The sequence below is a fragment of the Pan paniscus genome, chromosome 16 (assembly GCF_029289425.2).
Source record: "Pan paniscus chromosome 16, NHGRI_mPanPan1-v2.0_pri, whole genome shotgun sequence".
Taxonomy (NCBI): Eukaryota; Metazoa; Chordata; class Mammalia; order Primates; family Hominidae; genus Pan; species Pan paniscus.
The window spans coordinates 60,788,465-60,814,643 of record NC_073265.2 but is presented as its reverse complement, the minus strand read 5'-3'; the positions used below and the strand labels follow the sequence as shown (position 1 = coordinate 60,814,643).

General features: G+C 41.7%; 1 protein-coding gene across 2 annotated transcripts in view; it reads right to left on the bottom strand.

Moving 5' to 3' along the window:
- The window catches only part of THSD4 (thrombospondin type 1 domain containing 4), a 665,075-nt gene that overhangs the window by 231,905 nt on the left and 406,991 nt on the right, over positions 1–26,179 (bottom strand). The window contains exon 1 of one of the 2 annotated variants that reach the window (XM_034939057.3): positions 457–703. The exons of the other annotated variant lie outside the window; for it this stretch is intronic. Coding sequence (XP_034794948.1) covers positions 457–528 — 72 coding nt within the window. The 5' untranslated portion in view covers positions 529–703. Of the gene's footprint in view, positions 1–456; positions 704–26,179 lie in introns of those variants that run through there. 2 annotated transcript variants of the gene reach the window in all.

Sequence of the window (26,179 nt, the reverse complement as noted above, 5' to 3'; positions counted from 1 at the left end):
AGCACATCAAAGAAAAAAAAAAAAAAAGAGAGAAGTGTTGCAAAAGCAGGGAAGAAAAGCAATTCCCCTAGCATGTACATTCTCTCTGCAGCACTGGAGAAAAATTCTCAAAAGGTAACAGTCCCTAACGAAATCTGACATGGCACATCTTTTTTTTTTCTGCTACAGCAGGAGAAGCGTGCGTGCTACAGGCATCTGTCACCAAGGCCAGAGCAACTTCCCAGTGTGGCAACTGCACAGACAGCTTCAAAATGACATTTTAGAAATTATAAAATTCTTCAAGAAGAAAAGAAGTCTTCATATAAGAAAAGGCAAGAGAAGCCTACAAAAGTAATATAAAGCATTACTCTTTGCACCCCATAAAATTCCATTCCCTGATCCCTCTTGGTAGATAGAAGAGGAAATATAATGCTGAAAAAAAATACAACTTCTGACAAGATATTTTATTTGGCTTACCTCTCCCCCAGGTCTTGCTAACACTGCTGTTTGAACGTGGAGCAATGTTAATATCAGGTAGCTGACAAACATTATTACCCAAAGTTAGAACTACCCTAGAGGAGAACTCCGTCTGCCAAGTGCTAACAGCTAGCAGATGCACTTGTGTCTCGGGATTCCAGCCCTGGAGTTCCGCTAGGCACCGCGCTGGTTCCCTCGGCTCTCCCTCACTGTACTACCCGGCGCTTCGAGCTCAGCCTCTGTTCTGAAGAAAACTGGTAAGCTGATCTCTTCATGTAATAACTTCTCCCGGCTGGGGGAGGGGACAGGAGCCAGCTGGGAGCTGGGGGGCTGCCTTTAACAGAAAGCAGAAAGGGGAGGGACAGAAATGATCAATGTGGAGTTCTGCATCTGGTCTCATTCATGAAAAGGGTTCCACGGTAAGCACGCCACATGCAGGGGGACAGCCCCTACCTCGTCAACTGAGGCAGGGAGGAGGCAGTGAATTGCAGCAGGATGAGCTCCGGGCTGGGAACGGGGAGAGCCAGGGCCTTCCTAGTCCAGGATCTGGGGCTGACAAGCTGTGTTTGCCTGGACAAGTTGCCAGTCCGCTCTGGACTGCAGTTTATTTTTCTCACTTATACAAAGGTTGGGTGAATGACTTCTGAGTTCCCTTTTAGATCTGATTTGATGGTTGCAGAAATCTAGGCAGTTAAAAGCTGCATTATCAAGGGCAGCCTCAACAGGGACAGAAGTCACAAGGGTGATGTGTGTTTGTGCACCAGTTGTATAGACACAAACAGATGGGAACTGTGGAAGCCATTATATCCCCCTCTTGCTGCATCCCTGGGTCACTATGCCTAACCAAGAGCTTGAGGAATTATTGCCGAAAATGTAAAAATAGGTGGTAACATGGGAACAAGTGAATCCCAAGTGTCAGACAGTGCTGTCAGAGTACACTGAAATGCAGGATGGTTTTAAAGAAATAAGAGCTACCTCTGAGTAGACTCACACAGACCATCAAAGTGGGGCTTGGGAGCATGGGGAGCAGGCTGGGAAAAGGGTCTTCCTAAAGCCTACAGTGCACTTGAGATACACTTTACATGGTCACCCGTTATCCTGAAATAGCAGAGACCATGGTTTAAAATGGATTAGAACCCATCAAGTACTGTATTCTGCCTCGAATGGGCTCAAGGTGCTATTCTGAGGCTCTTGGTGGCCACAGAGGATAGGATGACTGCACGGTGCAGTGGAAACACCCTGAGGTCCTGGAATTAGGCAGGTGTGGGTTAAACTCCAGTTGTACTTCAAACTCTTCACGTGTGTCTCTGGGTTAAGTATTTAACCCTGGTGAGCCCTAGTCTCCCCTCCTGTGAAATAGGGAAATGCCATCCTATGGTTATGATGACTATCAATGAGCTCACCTAGGCACAAAATGTGGCATAGTTCCTGGCACACAGTAACTACTAAAGACACAGGCTTTCTCTTTGATCTGAAATAAGCATCAGCAGCCAGCCCCAGAAAGTAAATTAATAAACACTTGAAAAGCCTCAGGTTATGAGCATTTTCCTGCATTAATGAGGAAACTTTAAACCTAACTGCAGTTCGTAGCCATCTCAGAAAGTTTATTATCACCAGTCACATGACCATTTACCAGTGGGGAGTTTTTTGGTGGGGGACAGGGAGGGAAGAACTTTCATTCCTTTTTCCAGGGCTATAAGAGAAAAAAAGGTATAGTGAGGATAATATCTCCAGTTAAGGAAAGAAAGGAATGAATTTTTCCTCTTCTTCCTTCTTAGTCATTGTTACTGTTCAGCTTTGGTTCTGTTCTGCTACCTAACTAAAGGGGCAAAGTTATCTACCGAGTAACCTCATGAGAAATGCAGGAATTATTTAAGAAAGCCAAAGTTCTTGAAAGACCAGGAGTGTTGTCTAGCCAGGGGTTGGGAAACTTTCTGTAAAAGGCCAGGTGGTAAATATTTTAGGTTTTACAGACCATGTGGTCTCAGTAGCAACTACTCAACTCCGCCATTATAGCACAAAAGCAACCACAGACAACACACACATGAATGGGTGTAGCTGTGTTCCAATAAAACTTTATTTGTAAAAACAGGCAGGCGGCCAGATTTGACAGTAGTTTGCCAGCCCCTGGTCTAGACACTTCTCAATCATCCTTCGATCCACTGCAATCTTTTGACCTGTCTGCTCTACTGCAAGGGCTCTGGAAAGGTCACCAATGGCCCCTGTGTCACAAAATTCAAAAGAGAATCACTAAGAACTTATTTACTTCTCTGTAACCATGTCCTCCTTTTAATATTGTGGTAACATATAGACAACATAAATTTATCATTTTGGCCATTACTAAGTATACAATTGAGTGGCGTTAAGTACATTCACAATGTTGTGCAGCCATCACCACTATTCATTTCTAGAACTTTTCCATTATCCCAAACAGAAACTCTGTATTCATTGAACACTACCTCTCCATTTCCCCTCCTCCAAGCCCCTGGCAACCTCTATGCTACTGTCTGTCTCCATGAGTTTTCCTGGTCTAGGTACTTCATATAAGTGGAATCATACACTACAGTATTTGTCCTTTTGTGTCTGACTTATTTCACAGAGCATGTTCCCAAGGTTCATCCACTCTGTAACAGGTATCAAAACTTCATTCCTTTTTAAGGTTAAGCAATATCCATTGTATGGATATACCACATTTTGTTCATTCATCCATCTGTTAATGGACACTTGGATTGTTTCTACCATTTGGCTGTTACTCATAATGCTTCTATGACCATGGCTGTACAAGTGTCTATTTGAATCTCTGCTTTCAATTCTTTTAGATATATATCTAGGAGTAGAATCACTGAATCATACGGTAATTCTATGTTTAACTTTTTGAGAAGCTACCAAACTGTTCTCCATAGTGGTGACACCATTTTGCATTCTCACCAGCAATGCATGAAGGTTCAATTTCTCTACCTCCTCGACAACACTTATTATTTTCCACTTTTTTGACAATAACCATCTTAATGGGTGTGAAACGTATGTCCTCCTGTTTGAACCACTCTCTTTCCATAGCTTCCAGGGCTATGGCTCTAGATTTCCTTTGCCTCTAATCAGCCAACATTCGTTGAGCACTATGAGCCCAGTATTACTAAAATTATTTTAAAAACTTTTAAAATAGTTTCATGTAACCATGACAACAGTCTTATTAAATAATTTGCTCCATGTCACACAGCGGTAGGTGGCAGTCAGCATTCTGACCCTAAAAGCCTTTGTCCAGAGCCTGACTCTTAATGACAGCATTGCCTTGTTACCATTTCTCTGGACTCCTTGACACACCCTGGGCCTAGCTCCTAAATTCCTATATTCTAGGCCCTGTCTCCTCTCTATCTGCCCTTGTTGGGCCATCTTATCATTCCAATGGCCCCAATGCTTTATACATCCATGACTCTTTTTTTATTTTTATTTTTTGAGATGGAGTTTCGCTCTTGTTGCCCAGGCTGGAGTGCAATGGTGCAACTTCAGCTCATTGCAACCTCCGCCTCCTGTGTTCAAACAATTCTCCTGCCTCAGCCTCCCAAGTAGCTGGGATTACAGGCTTGCACCACCATGCCTGGCTAATTTTGTATTTTTTAGTAGAGACAGGGTTTCTCCATGTTGGTCAGGCAGGTCTCGAACTCCCAACCTCAGGTGATCCACCTGCCTTGGCCTGCCAAAGTGCTAGGATTACAGGTATGAGCCACCACACCCGGCCCACATCCATAATTCTCTACAACCATCTGTAGCCAGGTCTCCCTCCTGACCTGTAGGTCGATATACCCAGTTGCCTAATGGATACTTGCATTCCTCAAATGTACTCCAAATTCAACAGGTCTAAAACTGAGCTAGTGTTTCCCTGAAACCTGTTCTTCCTCCTGTTTCCTCCATCTCAGTAAATGACATCATTATCCATATAATTCCCAGGGGCTGACAACAGGGTCTTCCCATTCCCTTGCTTTTTCATCTAAACCATCATTGGGTCTGATTGAGTTTCCTTCTAGAGAGCTCCCCAACAGGTCTATGGCCCCACATTCCTGCTGCCCTGCTCCCATCCAGCCCTCCATCATCTCTTCTTGACTTTATGTAGCAACCTTCTTGTTCTGCTCTCTTCTCCTTCCAGCCCTCTTTCCCAGTGCAGCCACTGGGATCTTCTAAAATGTGATTCCAATCATGTCACTCTCCTGATTTTTTTCTAACTTTTTTCTTTTGAAATAACTTTAGGTTTACAGGAAAATTGCAAAGACAGCACAGAATATCATGGCATCTCTTCACAATGTTAACATCTTACATAACTATGATACATTTATGAAAACTAAGATGTTAACATTGGCACAATAATATTAACTAAACTACAGACTCACATTTCCCCAGTTTTTCTCCAAAATGTACTTTTTCTATTCCAGGACCCAATCCAGGAGACCACAATTACATTTAGTCATCACATTTCTGTGGTCTCTCCTGGTCTGTGACCATTTCTCAGCCTTTCTTTGTTTTTCATGACCTTGATGCTCTTCAAGACTACTGCTTAGGTACTTTTTAGATTATCCTTCAATTTGTTTTTTTTTTTTTTTTTTTTTTTTTGAGACAGAGTCTTGCTCTGTTGCCCAGGCTGGAGTGCAGTGGCACAACTCGGCTCACTGCAAGCTCTGCCTCCCGGGTTCACGCCATTCTCCTGCCTCAGCGTCCCGAGTAGCTGGGACTACAAGTGCCCGCCACCATACCCAGCTAATCTTTTGTATCTTTAGTAGAGATGGGGTTTCACCGTGTTAGCCAGGATGGTCTCCATCTCCTGACCTCATGATCCGCCTACCTCGGCCTCCCAAAGTGCTGGGATTACAGGCGTGAGACACTGCGCCCGGCCCAATTTGTTTTTTTCTAACATTTTTTTCATGATTAGACAGGGGTTAATGAGTTTTTATGAAGAATACTATAGAAGCAAAATGCCCTTCTTATCACATTCATCAGGGGTATTCTATTTCAATATGACTTATCACTGATGATGTTAACCTTGACCATGTGGTTCAGGTGGTATCTGCCAGGTTTCTCCACTGTAGAGATAGTATTTTTCGTTTTCCATAGCCTATTCATTAGAAATGAATCAGTAAATCCCATAGAATTAAGATCTCCTTCCTGGAGGGGGAGTATCAAAGAATATTCCAACATATGTTAAAACCATCACAAATTCATAAATATTTTAGAGGAGATACTTTGAGGCTATGCAAATGTCCTGTTTTCTCCGCTAATTTTAATACTCATCTGTAGATCTTGCCTGCAGTAATTATTACTGCAGTGTTCTAATGGTGATTTTCTGTTTCTCTCATGCCTTCTACATTTAACCAGAATTCAGCAGTATGGATGATTTGTCCCTCCTCCTCCATATATTTATTAATTCAAACATTTATTTTTACTCCTTTGCTCCTTAAAATCTTTTGATGAGTGTCCTTTGGGATGAAGTCCAAATCCCTTCATATGACAATTACAAGACTGTTTGCAATACGTTCTCTTCCTGCCCTTCCAGCCTCCTCCTCCTGTCTTGTGTTCACACACACTTCATTCTCCAGCCACCTTAAGCCACAAGAAATTATCTCAAATACCATGTGTCCTTGTGCTCCATACCTTCTTTCCTGGTACTCCCTTTCTCTAGAAAGGTCATTCCCCCATCCTCACTGAGCTAGCTCCTGTTGCTTTTTGTCTCTAAAAACTTAGCCCAAATTGTTCATAAGCACCAAATATTGGAAACCACCTAAATGTCCATCAATAGAGACTAATCGAATAATTTGTGACATCCATAAAATGAGGTACCCTGAAGCAACAACAACAAAAAATTGAGTTTGCTTCCTATGTAATGATATGAAACATATCCAAGATTTATTGAGTGAAAAAAGTAAGATGCTCAGAGGTGTGATTACCATCCTATTATTTGCATATGCATGTTTATAATTGCTTGTCTATGTGCTATCTGTGGAAGAACACACTGGAGACTACCAACAATGGTTACCTCTAGGGAGGGAAACTGAGTTGCTTCAGGACAGAAATGCGAGGAAAATTTATTATTATACATCTGTGCTGTCTCATACTGCAGCCACTTAGCCATGCACAAATACTGAGCACTGGAAATGCGGCTATTCCAAATTGTAATATCCTGTAAGTGTAAAATGCACTTCATACAATTTAAAAACTTGGTATAAGCAAAAGAATGTAAAATATGTCATTCATATATTTTTATGTTGATTTGATGTTGAAATAATATTTTGAATATGTTGGGTTAAATAAAATATAGTATTAAAATTAATTTCACTTGTTTCATTTTACTTTTTAAAATGTGGCTATTAGAAAAATAGCCACACTGGTGGACAGCATTTCTATATCCCCTTTCATACTTATTGAACTGTCAAACATGTGAATGTATTGCTATTCAAAAAGTAAATAAAATGAGGCTGGGCGCAGTGGCTCACGCTGGTAATCGCAGCACTTTGGGAGGCCGAGGTGGGTGGATCACTTGAGGTCAGGAGTTCGAGACCAGCCTGGCCAACATGGTGAAACCCCATCTCTACTAAAATTACAAACATTAGCTGAGTGTGGTGGCACGTGCTTGTAATCCCATCTACTCGGGAGGCTGAGACAGGAGAATCACTTGAACCCAGGAGTTAGAGGTTGCAGTGAGCCAAGATCCTGCCACTGCACTCCAGCCTGGGTGACAGAGACTCGTTTAAAAAAAAAAAAAAAAAGGAGGCCAGGTGCAGTGGCTCATGCCTGTAATCCCAGCACTTTGGGAGCCTGAGGCAGGTGGATCATGAGGTCAGGAATTCGAGACCAGCCTGACCAACATGGTGAAACCCCGTCTCTACTAAAAATATAAAAATTAGCCGGGCGTGGTGGTGCATGCCTATAATCCCAGTTACTCGGGAGGCTGAGGCAGGAGAATCACTTGAATCCAGGAGGCAGAGGTTGCAGTGAGCCAAGATCACACCACTGCACTCCAACCTGGGTGATAGAGCTAGACTCCATCTCAAAAAAAAAAAAAAAGTAAATAAAATGAAATAATGGTTGTAATAATAGTTAAGAATAGAAATGAAGCCATGCGCAAGTCCTCCTTGCTCCCAATGATTCGCTTAAATGTCACTTTTTCTAGGAGTTATATCTTGTCAGGCTCCCTGTCAAGCTGAGGGCACTGCCCTGGCTTCTATCTCCAGATATCCTCTGATTATCTCCAGTGTAATATTTATCATGATGTGTTGTAATTGTTAATTAATGTATTGTCTTCATCAATACAGAGCGAGCCCTCCATAACAAGAGATGCATCTTTTTCTCTGTGGCCCCAAGAGTCAGCACACAGCCTGATTCAGTGAATGCCAAACAAGAGAACGGATGCAAAGGAGGGCTTTATAGCAAACTCTTATCTGCTTATGACGGGAGGTCTTCTAATGGTTCATCTTAGATACCAGAAAACAGAAAACGCAGAGGAGAAATTCCCAGAAGGTATATTCCTCAAGGAAATTCAAATAATTTCAACCTAACTTTTGGGTGACCTAAAAAGAGAAAATGTTAGTGGTAGAAACAAGAGTATCAAAAAATAGGGAAAATGAACGTATCATGCCTAAAACCACACATCTCATGTACAATATAATTGTGCACTACCTCTTACTAATAAAGAAGAGTAAACCATAGCAGATGTCACCTCTAAGGCTATTTTACCTCCTGCAAAGAATGTGTATTCTTTATGAAGGAAGAAGGAAGATGCAGGTTTCTCCACAGAGGTCCATATTGTATGGCTAAAGTGTTCAAACTATGTTTATTTCTTTACATATGCTGACATTGTGTGGAATAGGTGGAAAAAGTCTCTTGTCAAGAAAGCAGCTGGCTATCAGTCAGGGAGCTGGCCATGCAGGAAAGGCGAAGCAGAAGCAGGTGTTAGTAATTAACTCTCCCTTTGTACAAAACCAAGAAGCCATTAAAGAGCCACAGAGGTGGGAAATGAGGAAAGCAAAGAAGAGTTCTCTGCTGCATTTCTGGTGATTGCTCTCCCTTCTCTTTAAAGGTAAGGACAATCATGAGAATCTACAACAAAGGAAGTCACTGCATCCTTACCCTTCTCTGATTTCTATCTGAAAGGGGCCAAAGCCTGGCTGGATCAGCACTTGTAACTATCAGGGCAGCCATGCAGTTAGGCTGAGCACCTTGCAGGTTCACTGAAAGGAGGGTTATGTTACTTGGCTCAACTGGGTTCAGGGATTTAAAGTGGGGCCAGGAGAAGGGCCAGAGACACAATCAGGGAGATGCTCAAAAAAACCATACAGGCCCATCCTAACTCTTACAGCACACAGGGGAGCTAGTTCAGACAATGCATTGGAACCATTCTCATGTTGACCGTATTCTTTGTTTCAAGTATTTGCCCTAAGGCAGAGGTTCTCAACTGTGGTCCCTGGATCAGCATCATCAGGGAACTTGTTTTAAAATGCAACTATCAGGCCTCATCCCAGACTTATGAATTAGGAACTCTGGGGGTTAAGCCCATTGATTTGTGTTATAACAAGCCCTGTGGATGCCTGCTGGTTTGGGAACCACTGCTTTAAGCAATAATTATCTGTCTAGAAAATCTTAATTCAAATTGCACAAAGTATTATTTTATGAAATCTTATTTTCTTACAAAAGGTAACTGTCAGATACTAAAACATAGCACGAAGCCGTAATAATGAAAACAGTGGCAAAAACAACCAGCGACGGAAGAGACAGATCATTTACCTGACTAAACATGTAGAGGGATTTCGTGTGCAATCAATGAGTCACTTCAAATCATCAAGGAAAGGAAGGCAAAGGGTTGGGAATGTGGCCAGCCACTTGAGGAGTAAAGTTATTTCTCTAATTTATATCAATGACAAAATAAATTGCAGGTGGATTATAGGTTTTATGCAAACAACAGAAGTATGAAAACAGTAAAAGGAAATGGGTCTATATTTCTATATTCTTAATGTGGGGAAGGATTTTTAAGCAGAGCTATAATGAAGACAAAAACAAAAGAAAATATTTATATATTTGTATATATATTTTTAAATTCTGTAAGTTGAAAATATCATAAACAGAATTAAAAGACAAATAGGCTGGGCATGGTGGCTCACGTCTGTAATCCCAGCACTTTGGAAGGCCAAGGTAGGTGGATCAGTTGAGGTCAGGAGTTCAAGACCAGCCTGAACATGGTGAAACCTCATCTCTACTAAAAATACAAAAATTAGCTGGGCATGGTGGCATGTACCTATAAACCCAGCTACTTGGGAGGGTGAGGTGTGAAAATCACTTCAACCTAGGAGGCAGTTGCAGTGAGTCGAGAACACGTGATCGTTATTGCACTCCAGCCTGGGCCAGAGTGAGACTCTGTCTCAAAAATAAAAATAAAAAAATAAAAAAAAATTTTTTTTAAAGCCAAATACACAGTAGAGAATGTATTTCATTTGTCCATTTACTGAAAATATCAGTACTTATCATCTGCTTGAACCAGGAAAAACAGACTCAATTCTTATCATTATGGAACTTTTTGTCTGATGCAGGATGCCAACATTAATGAAACCCAACAAATACATTTAGAATTGCAATGTGAAAAGAATTACAAAGGAAAGATATATGGTAATATAGGAAGACTGTCCTCATTAGAGAGATTGGCTTGTGAGAGGAGCAATACTTGCCTTCCTGATGACTTGAGAGGAAGCGGGTATGGCTGAATAGAAGCAACCAAGGGGGAGCCAGCCCAGCATCAGATGGGCTGAGGACAAAGGGAGGGGCCATGTTGCAGAGATTTTTTCTTTCTCTTAATGAGAATCTACTTTAAGGGCAAGGGCAGCAGTTATAGGACCAGATTTGCATTTTGCAAAGGCTACTTCTGTTGTATGGTGAAGGGATTAGAGGGAGGCAAGAATGGAAGCTGGAAGACCAGTTAGAAGATTATGGCTGTAGTCCAGATGAAAAGGGCTAAGAGCTTAAACTGGGATGGTGGAAAGAAGTGAATGATTTCAAAGATAATTGACAACATTTATAGTGGGAAAGGGCTCAGGTCCACAATATATTTTTAAAAACACAAAACCCTTAAAGACAATGTTAACTGTGAAAGGTTGGACTCAATGTCTAACCGTAGGGGAGGTCCTAGATACACTATGGTATATCCAAAAAGTGAACTCCTATCCAATCCTTTAGAGTGACCATGCCATTGACTGCTGATACTAACAACATTTTGATGTTACATTTTAAGACAAAAGTAGGCTACATCAATAAGGGAAGAATAGTCTTTTCCACAAATGGTGCCAGGATAAGTGGATATCTACATGCAAAAGAATGAGGATAGACCCCTACCTCCTCCCACATACACACACAAATTAACTCAAAACACATCAAAGATTCTACATCATGGTCACTGTAATTAATAATAATATATTATATACTTGGAAACTGCTAAGAGAGATTTTAAGTGTTCTTATAATACATAAGTGAATTAGCTTGATTTACTCAGTCACAATGTGTACATAAACCCAAAACATCATGTGGCACACCATAAATATATACAATTTTTACTTGTCCATTAAAAAAATAAATCATAGACCATGGTAGGCAGAATAATGTCTCCACCAAGATGTCCACGTCCTAATTCCTGAAATTTGTGAATATGTTACATTACATACCAAAGGGAAAACAAGGTGGCAGATGGAATTAACATGGCTACTCTGATGACTTTAAAATACAGAGATTATTTTAGATTATCAAGGTAGGCACAATTAATCACAAGGGTCCTTAAATGTGGAAGGGCCAGGCAGAGGAGGGAAGGTTGTGAAAGGAACTCAACCTGCCATTGCAGGCTTTGAAGATGAAGGGGACCTGGGAACCAAGGAATGTGGCAGCCTCCAGAAGCTGGAAAGAGCCAGAAGTAGGGATCCTTTCCTAAAGCCTCCACAGGGCCTGCGGTTTTGCCAACACCTTGATGGCAGTCTAGTGAGACCCATTTTGGACTTCTGATCTCTGGAACTGTAAGATAATAAATTTGTTATCTGATGCCACCAAATTTGTTAATTTGTTGTAAAAGCCATAGGACACTAATATATAGACCTGACTATAAGAGCTAAGATTTTAAAACTCTTAGAAGGAAACACAGGAGCAACTTCATGAGCTTGGGTTAGGTGATGGTTTTATAGGTGTAACACCAAAAGCACAAGTGAAAAAGGAAAAATAAATAAATGGGACTTTATCAAAATTCAAGACCCTGGTGCTGCTAATGATACCATCAAGTTGGTGAAAAGGCAATCCACAGAATGGGAGAAAAAATGTACAAATCATGTCTGATAAGAGACTTGTATCAGAACTTATGAAGTATTCTTATACTTTAATAATAAAATGAAAACTCAATTAAAAATGGGCAAAAGGTTTGAATAGACATTTCTCCAGGAAAAAACATACAAATGGTCAATAAGCACAGAAAAAGATGCTCAACATCAAGAGTCATTAGGGAAATGCAAATCAAAACCACTAATCAAATACACAGGTGATAACAAATGTTGGCAAGGGTGTGGATAAACTGGAAATCTTACATACTACTAGTGGTCAGGTAAAATGGTGCGGCTGCCTTGGAAAAGTCTGCAGCTGTATCAAAAAGTTAAATGTAGAATTACCACATGATCCAGTAATTCCAATTTTAGATACATACCTAAGAGAAATGACAACATATGTCCACATGTTCGTAGCAGCATTATTCATGATAGCCCAACCCCCGAAATGGACGTAACTCAAATATCCATCACCTAATGAACAGATATATATAAAATGTGGTATATCCGCACTACAGAATATAGTTTGGCAATACAAAGCAATGAAGTATTGATACATGCTACAAAATGGATGATCCTTGAAAAGATATCTTAAGTGAAGGAAGTCGGTCACAAAAGACCATTCGTTGAATGATTCCATTTATATGAAATGTCCAGTATAGGCAAATGTATGGAGACAGAGAGTAGATTAGTTGTTTCACAGGCCCGAGGAGGGTGAGCGGAAATAGGGAGTGACTGCTAACGGGTATAGGATTACTTTTGGGAGTGATGAAAATGTTCTAAAGTTATACTATGGTGAGAGTTGCACAACCCTGTGAATATAAATATACTAAAAAAATGAAATCAGTGAATTGGATGATGTATAAATTATACCTGGTTTTTTCTGTTTGTTTTTTTTGAGACGGAGTCTTGCTCTGTCACCCAGGCTGGAGTTCAGGGAACAATCTTGGCTCACTGCAACCCCTGCCTCCCGGGTTCAAGTGATTCTCGTACCTCAAACACACACACCCACCACCACACCTGGCTAATTTTTGTATTTTTAGTAGAGACAGGGTTTCACCATGTTGGCCAGGTTGGTCTCGAACTCCTGAACTCAGGTGATCCACCCACCTTGGCCTACCAAAGTGCTGGGATTACAGGACATCATGCCTGGCCATAAATTGTATCTTAATATGCTGTTTAAAAAGTAGGCCATAAAATGCCATCCTTAATACAATTTTATTTTGAGCAAACATAAAAGGTGAGTATCACATTCTTTTAATTTTGTTATTTTCTAATTGTTTTTACAGTGAGCAGAAAAATATAGTAACAAAACAAAAATTATTCTCATTTGGAAAAATAGTGAAATGATAAAAATGGGAATGACTATGAATAGGCAGTTCACAAATGAAGATACACAAATGCAATATGAGACTCTAATACGAAAACCAATTTAACATTAATAGTAACCAAAGATACACAAAATCAAGTAACACGTTGCTACATTCACCTGGAAAATAATTTTTATGAAGGATAAATGCCCATTACTGGCAGGAGTCTAGGGAAACAGGTAGTCTGACACAGGGTTGAGACTGCAAATGAATACAGGTGCTTTAAGAGTTGGGCTTTGGCCAGGCACTGTGGCTCATGCCTATAATCCCAGCACTTTGGGAGGCTGAGGTGGGAGGATTGCTTGAGCCCAGGAGTTAGAGACCAGCATGGGCAACATAGTGAGACTCTGTCTCTACAAAAAAATTGAAAAGTTAGCCAAGTGTGTTGTGTGCACCTGCAGTCCCAGCTATTCAGGAGGCTGTGGTGAGCTGGGATCGCGCTGATGTACTCCAGCCAGGGCAACAGACCAAGACCCTGTCTCTGAAAGTGTATACAAATCACTTCGCATCTTAACATTATTTTAAATCAGCAGGTCTGGGATGGGGCCTGAGACTTTGGATTTCCAATAATCCCTAATGATATTGGGGTTATTTTAGTTCAAAATATATGCATTACTAAGCCTGCCAATAATGCCTACTTAGAGCACGTCTCCTACCCGATCAGTAGGTCTCCCCTTCATCTTCAAAGCCAGCAGTGGCAGGTTGAGTTCTTCTCACAACCTTCCCTCATCTGCCTTGGTCTTCTTCCACCTTTAAGGACCCTTGTGATTAAATTTTCTCCTACTAGTCAGGTGGGAGTTCTGCTCTAAGCAGGCAATATCAGCGGACTTCATAATGCATACATTTTCAATGAACACCAGTTCCATCTCTAAGAATCGTGGACATGAGCCAAAATTTGTCTAAAAAAGAGTTTTCATCTTGGTATTGTTCATAATGGTGAAAAATCTTAAATAATGTAAACATTTAATCACAAGGTCTGAGTTAAATACATCTTACTGTATGTTCTGAGATACTATTTAATTATAAAACTAAGGTGTTGTAATATTTAGTGACACTGATTGGTGTATGCTGTATTGATGTGACAATTTACTAAGTGAAAAAAAGTTACAAAAGGGGATTTCGAGGATGAAACCATTTTCATTACGCACAGAAAAAGTGATCAGAAGGCTATTCTCCAGCATGGTAATGCTGGTTACCTCTGCACGGTGATTTTTATTTTCTCCCATTTGCAAATCTATATTTCCTAGTGTTCCCACCACAAACACACAACACTTACGTAATAAGAAGGAGTAACGAAGTTTATTTTGATCCTGCTCAGATTACCGGGGATTTGCCTCACGGGCAACCCAGCTCAACCAAAAGGTGCAAAAGCTCCATCTAGAGGTTATTTTATCAAACTGCAGGCACCTGATCCCAGAAACCCAGGGAAGACTCAATTGCTCAGCAAATACAACTCGTACCTCAGAAGGCACACACATGGCAAGTGAATATCTCAAAAGGACTGGCTTTCTTTCCATGACCAAAGGTGTTCACTCTCTGCCTAAATGGAAAACTTTACAACTCCCACCAGTGGAGCTGAAAAAATATTACCAGTGGGAAAATGACAGAGCCAACCAACTCATTGGTTTTCTTCCAAGGGTCTTCAACACACTCCTTCTCTAATCCTATTTTTACTTAATTAAATATAATTTTCTGCTTTGAATAGAACAGAGATGATTATTACTTTCTGAAAAAAGAAAGAAAGAAAATGGCTTTGCATGTTTTAAGAGATTTGTCAAACATCTATATTATAAACAGCCAGCACCAAACACTCTGGTGAAAGAGTTTAACAAATATGTGGCAAGATAAATTCTACATTAAGTAATTCCACCCTGGCTGGATGTGGTGGCTCACACCTGTAATCCCAGCAGTTTGGGAGGCCAAGGCGGGCAGATTGCGAGGTCAAGAGATTGAGACCATCCTGGCCAACATGGTGAAACCTCGTCTCTCCTAAAAATACAAAAAAAAAAAATTGCTGGGCATGGCGGCATGTGCCTGTAATCCTAGCTACTCAGGAGGCTGGGGTAGGAGAATCACTTGAACCCAGGAGGCAGAGGTTTCAGTGAGCTGAGATGGCACCACTGTAATCCAGCCTGGTGACAGAGTGAGACTCCATCACACACACACACACACACACTCTCTCTCTCTCTCTCTCTCACCCTTTGTTGTTTCAGTCAGTGCTAAGAGTTTAGTATTGGCATTGCTGACGGCTGTTACCCTTCTGGGTCATGTCTCTCTTCCCTCTAGGCCAAGGCTATAGAATAAGCACCAAAGGTCCCAGTGACCACCGTTGCATGTCTGCTCATGGCAGATTAACCCAACAGTGTAACCTTACTTACTCCTCAGCATGGCTTGGACTGTATTTTAGGCTGCAGGACTTACAGAAATTTCTGAGGACTTGGAGAAAGTACGGGAAAAAGCTGGAAAAACTGACCTTGCAGTAAAAGCTTAAGACTGGGGTTATGGGTGAGCTGGAGAAGAGGAACATGAAGAGGGGGACACATTGATGGTTTTCAAGTTCACAAGGGATTCTAATGCAGCCCTGGTCTTCCTCCACCCAGAATTCAGGCGTCTTCTGCCCAGTTTCTGCTTCTCTTATTTGGCAGCTGGAAAATATCGGGGAGACTAACTCAGAACAAAGAGCTAATTAAGTGATAACTGAATTGTAGTGTTACCTCTCCCCGCATTTCAATAAAAGAACAACATTTAATGAGTGCTTGATTTGTGCCACTAGGCACTGTGTTAAGAGACCATGAGTGTATTCTCTGCTTTAAATAACATGCCCAGTGGACAGGTCAGGTCAAGGCTTGGAAAAGTCAAGTGACTTGTTCATGATCACATGACAAGTCTGCAGCAAAGCAGGGATTCAAACCCAGGGCATCTGTCTCCACAGCCGAGGTGCTTAACCACAATGCAGTAGAAGAATCTTACTGACTGCATTTTTCAAATGTGTCTTGAATTCATCCACTTCTATCCATTTTCATGTGTCCACAAGTTCAAGGCCTTGCACCTCCCGGGATTTTTTCAGTCAACTCCTAACTGATCTCTGGGCTTCTACCTTGTCTATTTCCAACACAATTTCCACATCTTGAGTAGAATGATATTTTAAAACAACAGCGGAAACAGGTCATTCCTTTATTACTTCAGGCGTTTCCTATTGCCTGTAGGATGAATGAGGGAGTCCTTAGGTCTGAATTTAAGAAGTCCTTAGCCAGGCCCAGAAGCCCAGCAGGATCTAGCCCCATCCCACACTCCCCAGCCCCTTCCTTATGACCCTCTGGTCTCCCTCTAGCTCCTAGCTCCTTCCTGCCTCAAATGTTCACTCATTTTTTCCTATGGCTCTAAACTCATCCCTTCTTTTGCCTGGCCAAGGACTACTCCTTCAGGTCTCTGATAGAAGCACATTCTTCCAGAGAGGCATTCTGACTCAAAATCTAAGTTAGCACCCCTGCCCCTATCCCCGTCAATGCCCCCGCCCCCCATTTAATTTCTCTCTAAGCCCCTGTACTTCACTTTCTAGACCCCCTTCCTCATCCACAGCACAGATTTCTCATGTAATAATCTCTTCAAGTAGACAGTAAGATTCCTGAAGGCAGAGGCAAAGATTTTTTTTTTTCGGGGGCTTGGCACACAGTAGGTATCAACCCATGTTTTCTGGTGACCATATGAGTGAAAGAGAGCAAACACTCCACTGACCCTAAGGGATACATCTCTTCAGGGTGAGATTCCTTAATCAAGGCAAACTGGATGAGGAGATATTTTGGAGGACAGATCCTTTCTAAAGTTCCTCAAATCACTGACATGTCAGCTGATACCATTTTAAACAGATGTGTATATTACCATCTTTGTGCTGGATAATGAACGATTGGGGCTTTTAAATACGTGGGCATGTCATATTTAGCCCCAAATAAGTAGTGTGTCATAAAAACTCACACCCAAAAACCACTGCTTGGCCTCCTCAATGAAGAATCACTAAAGTTACATCTGACCCTGGATATCCTGTCCTGCTTCAATCTCTGATCTTTACCTCCTTCCTCCCCGCTTTCTCCCAGCCACAGGAGCTGAGCTGGCAAGAAGTGTGGCAGCACCATACTGAACTGGGGAGTTCTGACTGCTGCTAACCTCAACTTGCTGGAACCAGCCCCAATCTTGGCACTGAGTGTGCTGGCCCCTGAGCTGCTGTAACTGCCATTCGGCTGGTAGTCTTCTTGGCTGGAGTGTCTTCCAGCTTGCACACAGAACTCGTTCATTTTCCAATAATAATTTCTAACAGGGGTGTTTCATTTTCTTCCCCCAATAAAAAGGATTAGAAGAAGATAGCTTTGAAGGCTGCAACTACAAGCAAAAAGTGGCAAGAAGAAATCAATAAAAATTGTAGAAGTAGTTACCATAACAGAAGCACTGCCACCTAGCACCATTCCATGTTGGGATAAGCAGCCAAAGATAATTTACAAGTCTCCAAGGTGATAATTCATGTTCATAAGCATAACTCCCGAGCATATCCCAACAAACCAGATCATTAAGAAAGGGTAGGGTTTTAATATTTATTACATCAGGCATTAGGCTGGGAGGTAGCTATGATCCCCATTTAATTCTCAAATCCTATAGATTAAGTATCCTTCATTTTACAGTTGATGAAGCTGAAGGCTGGAAAAGGTAAAACTATTTTCAGTATACTTTGTTCAAGAAAACATAAAAGTATATAGGATACTTTAGACAAATCTTTGATGATTGTCTAATTTCTGGATTTCTGACTATTTAGAAAAAAAATTACTTTTATTTCTTCTGTCTTTACTAAGCTTCCCCTTCTCAACCTAGCACCTGGCACCATGAGTGTTTAATCTGATTGAAAACACAATAAGTGTAGTTAATCACTAACCCCAGCTTTCAATTGAGACTGTTAGGTAAAAAGTCAAATAGACTTCCTGCTGACAGAGAACCTCATTCCATCTTTCTTATGATCAATATACACAGCATATTTTGAATAGATAAGTAATTATGAAATTTGTTTTCCCACAGTAACAACATAGAAAATGTTCAGAAGAATGTCAAGTGCTATCATAAAAGGGGAAAGTTTAAAAAACTCACCTCCTGTTTCATCAAGTTTATTCGTTAAGGCAAAGCTAGCTGCTATAACAGATGAACCTTGACAACTCCTCCATGGCTTAACATGAAGAGCTTATTTCTTGCTAGGGTAAAACTCAGATGGTGGGCAGGGAGGGTACAGCTCCACACAACCACTTAAGGACCCAGGCTGCCAGAGGCTCTATGCCCCTCAATACATGGTTTCCAAGGTTGCACTGGACACTGATATCCACCTGGCAGATGGAGAGGGGAAAAAGTGGAGAATCACCAGGACTGGCCCATCTTCCATTGGCTACATCCAACTGCAAGAAGGCTGGGAAATACGGCCTAGCTATGGACCCAGGAGGAAAGAGACTCAGGTTTGGCAAACAACGAAAGAGTCTTTGCCATAGCAGTCAGGATCTTCCAAAGAAGTGAGTTCATAGCTGTTATCTAAGTTATATGAAAGTGTGATGTGTATTAGTAATAAACTGATCATGGATAGCTCAGACTTACTCTTTACCATCCATGAAACCTAAACACCTGCCATAGATCAAGATTTCCCCCTCTGCTCCTGCTTCATCTAAGGCCAGTCAGGAAATCTGATGAATCTGTGAAAGAAGCATGTCTCATCATCTCTATCAGTTGATTTTCAGATATTCCAGTGTCAGTAACAAAAGGTAGCCAGTGAGGGAGGTTGTGTTTACATTATGGGATGCAGGGAGGCAAGGAAAAGAACATTTATAGAGTGCCTCCTCTATAAGGATGCCTGACAGACATCTTATTTAATTTTAATAACCATGGGGGAGAAATTTTATTTCCATTTTCCAGATGAGAAGACCAAGCTCACAGAAGTGGACAACTCTACTAAAGGCTGCAGTAGTAATGAGTTACACTTTGGTTTGAGTGCTATCCAAGGCCACGTACTTCCCCCATACTGCTTCCCACGGAGCTGAGGGCTGCTGGCTGCCACTGTGGGTTGTTGCCAGGAATGAGAAGTTGCTGACAAAGTCCTCAGTGGCTGCTCCAGATGTTCTTAAGGGCCATGACTCTCAGAGAGTCAGGGACCCCATCCATTGTAAAAGTACGATACATGGGCAAGAGCACTTACCTCTCATTCTTATCACTGACTCTGACAATGGCAGAGATGGAGGGATGAGGGAGAGTTTCCAAGTTAGCTGTCTCCCATTTTCAACTTTTGTGGTTTTCAATAATAAACACTCTGGAAAGTTGGGTATTTGTCTGAGAGCAAGAGAGTCCAAGGCACTGTTCAGTCTTACTTAAGGCAATTTTCTTAGGCTTATACCTAGGATATATCAGGCAAGATATGAAGAGTTTAAATTGATTGGTGCGGTGGCTCACAGCTGTAATCCCAGCATCTTGGAAGGCTGAGATAGGAGGATTGCTTGAGCCCAGGAGTTTGAGACCACCAGCCTGAGCAACATGGCAAGACCCTGTCTCTACAAAAAATACAAAAATTAGCTGAGTGTGGTGGTGTGCACCTTTAGTCCTACCTACTCAGGAGGCTAAGGTGGGAGGATCACTTGAACCTGGGAGGTTAAAGCTGCAGTGAGCCACGATTGTGCCACTGCACTCCAGCCTGGGCAACAAAGTGAGACCCTGTCTCAAAAAAAAAAAAAAAAAAGAGGATAAACATGGGGAAAAAAATCAACAAAATCTGAGTAACATCAATGAAGAAAAGCAGCAAAATATAAAGAAAATCCAAAAGAAGAAACATTAACTAAAGTGCTGCGTGTGTGTGTGTGTGTGTGTGTGTGTGTATGTGTGTCAGAACCTAACTGATGATGTCGGGAATGGATCAGTGGTTTGCAACCTTTTTGCACTTTCAAACACTCAAATTTTTGGCTATACATTTGAAGGGCATTAATGGGGAATACATTATGAAAAAGAAAGTGTTGGGAAGTTATAAAAACTTCCTTCTGTTGTCACATTTTTCACTTTTGTTGCCCTCCATTTGAGAATTATTTATTGCCCTGACCACAAGCCTTTTTGTATTCATCAGAGAAGAGTTTGTGTGTTTCAATAAATGGCTGTCTTAGTCAGTTTTCTGTTACATCAAAATACTTGAGAATGAGTAATCTATAAATAATAGAAATTTATTTCTCCCAGTTCTGGAGGCTGGAAGTTCAAGATCAAGGCTCCAGCAGCTTTGGTGTCTGGTGAGGGCCCCGTCTCTACTTTCAAGGTGGCGCCTCGTTGCTGTGTCCTTACATGGTGAAAGGCAGAAGGGCAAAAAAGGCCGAACCCCGGGTGAAGGCTATTTTATAAGGCATTAATCCCATTTATGAGGGAGGAGCCTTCATGACCTAATCACCTCCTAAAGGACCCACGTCTTAATACGACTGCAATGGTGATTAAGTTTCAACATGAATTTTGGGGAAGATTCAGACCAAGGTAATGGTCATTTTTCATACATACTAACTTGACATGACACTGTGAATCTTAGCTATGGCACCATAAATTGTGCCTCATTCTGTGCCACACTCCATTACTTGCTCAGTTCAGCATACTGTCCAACAGACACTATAAGAGAATCTATTCTAGGTTGAATCAAATACAAATTTTAGATACAGATCAAAATTTGGCAGAATACCTGTGTGCCACTGCTACACAATAAGCTACCACACTAGCCCTAGGGATTCATATCACCTAATTGGAAAAGTGTCAAATCAAAGTCTCATCATTTGCACAAGTGAGAGATTAAGCTTTATTTCACATATGCAGTTCATCCCACCCATAAACATGCCAAGAGAGAGTCAACATCGTGTTTCTAATGCAGCGACTATTCCTGGAATATTCCAGTGCAACTATTCCTGAAATAGTTTCTTTCAGGAATAAAAAACCAAACACAACTTAAAAAAAGAATCACTAAACGAAACCTAAAGACAGCACAATAAAACTGCCAAAACGACTGCATTTCTGTCTATTTGGTAGACCTCTAAGCGACTCTCTCCTAACAAGAAAGAAGTAACTGGAAAATATTCTGCCTGTGCCAGTGATGTGTGATTTAAGAGAGGAAATACTTAGAGGCTTAAGAGACCTTTGCAGGGAGTCTGGAAGCTGGCTGCAAGTTTGAAGAAATTTGCATTCTCTGGAATCCAGGCTCATTTCTCTCTGGGAACCACCAGGAAGTAAAGTCCATAAACTGAGATTTTAGATGGTTCTTGAAACAGGCAATGAATCAGAACAAAATGAAACTCAGTTCAAGTAGGCAGTAATTTATTGTGGCATTGTCCCCAGCCTACAGGGGGAAAATTCAGCCATTTACAATGAAATAGTGATGGGTCAGTGAAAACACTCTAAATTTGATAATATATCCAGGAGCAGAATGTAACTGAATAGGGTTGGTTCTTATTTCCTCGGTTCTACTAATTCACTTACTGTTTACTGAGTGTCTGCGTGTGTCGGGTGTTAGAAGCTCCTGGATGAATGAGACCCATTCCCTGTCCTTGAGGGGTTCAGGTTCTACGGGGAATGGGAAAGGTGGTGAGTCTGTAGCTGGGGATGCTAAGGCAAAGCTCTCACTAGCTCTCACCAAGGACCATGATTTTCTATTGCACTTGTGAGACCATTGAGATGAGATGAGATGCAAAGAATGTATCTCCAAAAATCCCAACAGATTCTGACTTTTCAGCATGATTTAGGACACAGACTTCTTCATCTGCGTCCTGTTTCCTCACAGTTGGAATGTTCTGTCCATGGACTATAACAAAAGTCAGTTATTTCTAACTCATTACTTGGGAAAACATCTCCCTAATACATAAAACATTTGCGCAGATTTCTCTGTACATTGTACATCTGTATAACTGACTCTCAACTCATAGTTTGAATAAACGCATCTGTGGGCACCTTTCAACCACCCCCACTCCCTGGCTCTGTGCCCATGCCTGACCTTGTCCAGTTCTGTATCTTCCTCTGCCTCCTGCATATTTCCACTTGCAAGTCTTACCAATGTTTCAAATCCAACATGTCTATAATTAAATCTGCAGTTTAGTGGTTATGAGTGTCGGTTTTAACATTAGGATGCTTAAAGTTAAATCCTGGTTGTAGCACATACTAGCTGTGTGTTCCTGGGCTAGTAATTTAATCTCTATGTGCCTCATGTTCCTCATCTGTACAATTAGATGATTGACGGTACCTATCCCTTGAGGCTGCCATGAGAATTAAATGAGACATTACATGTAGAACACTTAGCAGGGAGCCTGATGTATAATAAGTGCTCAGTAAATATTAGCTATTTTTATTATTCATTGTGAAATTGATGGCTATATTTCTCTCATTGATACCACCACTTTCCTTCTAGGTGAGGTACGGAGAGCTCAACATTGAAGAGTCCAGGAAGACTGCATCCAAGATGCATAACTGCTGATCTTGGTTGGCCCCTTTTGAGGCATGGAGAAGGGAGGGAGGGAGCAAGGGCAAGGAAGTTCTTTGAAGTATAAAGCAAGAGGCCGGGCATGGTGGCTCACGCTTGTAATCCCAGCACTTTGGGAGGCTAAGGCAGGCGGATCACAAGGTCAGGAGATCGAGATCATCCTGGCTAAAACGGTGAAACCCCGTCTCTACTAAAAAATACAAAAAAAAAAAAAAAAAAAAATTAGCCGGGCGTGGTGGTGGGCACCTGTAGTCCCAGCTACCTGGGAGGCTGAGGTAGGAGAATGGCATGAACCCAGGAGGCGGAGCTTGCAGTGAGCTGAGACTGCACCACTGCACTCCAGCCTGGGCGACAGATAGAGACTCGTCTCAAAAAAAAAAAAAAAAAAAAAAAGAGGCATAAAGCAAGAAGGGCTCTTAGCTCATCTCCATCCTCCTCCTGTGCTCATGGCAGACATTACAAGTCATTTACAGCACTCTTTCCTGCGCAGCCTCCTGCAGCTTAGCATCCTTCTCAAGGCAGCATGAGAGTCAGCCATCCAATGCATCAGAGTTGGCACACTGGGTGAAACATACTTGCTGCAACTGCTCTAAAGCAACAGCTTCTACTGTCAAGAAGGTACCAGAGAAATAAGAAACCAAACCACAGGACAGTTGCACGGACTATTAAAGTCAGAACGTCACTGTGCAAACCTGCAAATGGCTCCTTCCAGCTGCCAGTTAATGGTGTCAGTCCCTGTGGCTATCTTTAAGGCTGGCAGGGGTCTTGGAAACAAGCCTGGCCCTCATCAGACTGTCCGATTCCAGTTTTCTTCATTCCATCTTTCTGAACGTCACTTATATTATCTTTTCTCAGAGGGTGGATGCCATCGAGCAGTATTTTTCAGAGGTGTGTGGACCACTTGTTCTTCAAGATAATCTAGATAAAGCAGGCCTATGGTCAAGTAAGTATGGGAAAGACTGTCCTCTAGAAACCTTCTTTAGACACTTATGATACACGTGGGGATGTTAAAGGCTTACAGAAATCCTGCAGGATAGACACCTGTTCAATGCTGTTTAATCCAGTGTCCCCCAAATGTCTTTATGTATAGAACCATTTTCCCCTCACACAATAGCTACTGATATCCCAAGATCCAGCATTCTGTAGCACATATTTTGGGGAAATATGCCTTGGTGTCAAATTAGGATTTTCTCTTTCTCTTACTGACCACACCAAAATTTATCACCAAGTTCTGGCAAATTCTTCCATGAAATATCTCCTGCTTCCATTTCCTCCTCTTTATTCCCATGGCTCCTGCTGTGGTCGTTCCTTATTTCCCCAGTCCTGGACTAAGGCCAGAGCAGCCAGTGAGCCCAGTGTCTGCACCCTACCCTTGCTATCACACTCCCCCTGTCAAACCATCTTCCTAATACATCAGCATCATTGCAGTAGGTTGAAGCGTGGTCTCCCGAAAGATATACTCATGTCCCAATCCCTGGAATCTGGCCTTATTTGGAAAAAGGGTCTTTGCAGATGTGACTAAGGATCTCATAATGAGGTCATCCTGGATTGTCCAGGTGGGCCCTAAATCCAATGGCATGTGTCCTTATGGAGAGACACACAGAAGAGAAACACAGAGAGAAAAGAAGGCCGTGTGGTGATGGAGCCAGAGATTGGAGGGATGCAGCCAGTGGGCAAGGAATGCCTGGAGTCCACAGAAGCTGGAAGAGGCCAGGATTGAGTCTCCCTTGGAGCCTCAGGAGGCAGCACAGCCCTGCTGGCCTTGATTCTTGATTTCAGGTTTCCAGCACTATGAGAGAATTGATTTCTGTTGTTTCAAGCCACTGAGTTTGTAGTAATTGGTTATGGCAGTTATAGGAAGCTACTGCAGTTATCACATCTTTTTACTCATCTCTAAAAATGAAGCAACACGAGCTAACACTGACTTACTCCAAAGTGTTGACTCCTCTGTTCCCATAACATGCCAGATAACCAAGCAGGACCCTCACTGTGGTGGGCACATGTGTGTTGATGTTGTGCAAGGGAGGCATCCAGACAGGCTTGGCTGCCCCTTTTCCGTGGTTCAGACTGAAGTCTCATTAAGTTGTTGGCTCCAAAGTCTCCCTCTTTTGAACTTACTAGATCTTCCTTTTCACCTTCCAGGTATACAAAACCTACTCCTCTAAATAGCATCTAAAGGTAGATATCCATAAACTCTGCCACTGACACCTTTCAGTTCTACCTAGAGACACAGAGGTGTTAAATCATCTATTCCAGGAGGCACACAGAAAGTCAAGGAAGATTCTGGGTTGGCTTGCTCTCCTTGCTTTGCATTTCTTCACCCCACATTTATTCATTCAGTCAGCATGTGTTTATTGGGCACATATTAGGTGACAACCACGACATCCAGAATTGGTCGCACTTAAGCATGAAATTCTGACTACATCTCTTTCAATCAGTGAGCAATACTTTCCATTTTTCCAAACACTCAATCAGCAGTTGCATGTTCCTCTTATTGTCCTGGACCTCCCTCATCCCCACTCCTAACCCCATACCTTCAGAGAGAAGCTGTCTTCTATGATCTGTCCACAACTGTGCATGCCCCAGACTGGGGAGGCAGCCCAAAGGACAGTTTTGAGTTTGCTTCTACCATGTCACCTCAGTAAAATATGTTGGCTAATCTAAATAACTTGGTTATAATAATAATATTAATAATAATAGTAACATTTGGAAAGGTAAATAAAGTACACAGATAATGAGCAGGGTTTTATTTTAGACAGAAGAAAGTGCCCTGAAGTAGGAATTAGAAGTTCAAGGCCAGGCTTTGCCATTTTCCAGCTAGGTGGTCCCTCTGGGTAACATCACTCCATCTTAAAGAGTAGGTATGTGCCTCCATGAGGTGCAAAGCCCAAGTTCACATCAGGTGTAAAAGGGTGAAAAATTATAACAGTGAACTGATGATGAATATTTATATGAGTACATTCAAGACATTAGGGCTCTAACTTTCAACGAATTTTTTACACAAAGGGACACAGACTGGCTCACCACACAGGTGGCTGTATTTGCCCCTCACCACCAATTTTTGTAATAATTTCTTCAAACAACCAGCCCTTAGGAAGAAGGATCCCAGCTTACTCATTTTGGCATCTGGAGTCTGAAACGCAGTAGGCACTCAATATGCATTTGTAAAATGATAAACACATGTCTATTATTCATAACTTTTTTCTCCAAGAAGCTCAGAGGAACATTTAGGGACAGCAAAATCTGATCCACCAGGTGAGTCAAAAAAACCCCAAATTGATCTACAGGTTAATGAATTCTTTTAGAACACAAATGAGGGACTGAGAGCAATCCAAGAGGCCATCTTCTTACTCACGGCCATTTGGCAGAGAAGTTCATGGCTCTTCCACAGCAGTTCAGTTGCCTTGGAAGTCTAGGTATTTTCAAGTTGGAGAAACATAGACAAGTGATTAAAAAGTAACTCTGCCAGGATCACGGAGCCTAAGAAAACTGAGATCCAATCATCCACCCATGTTTTTGGATAGGAATAGATG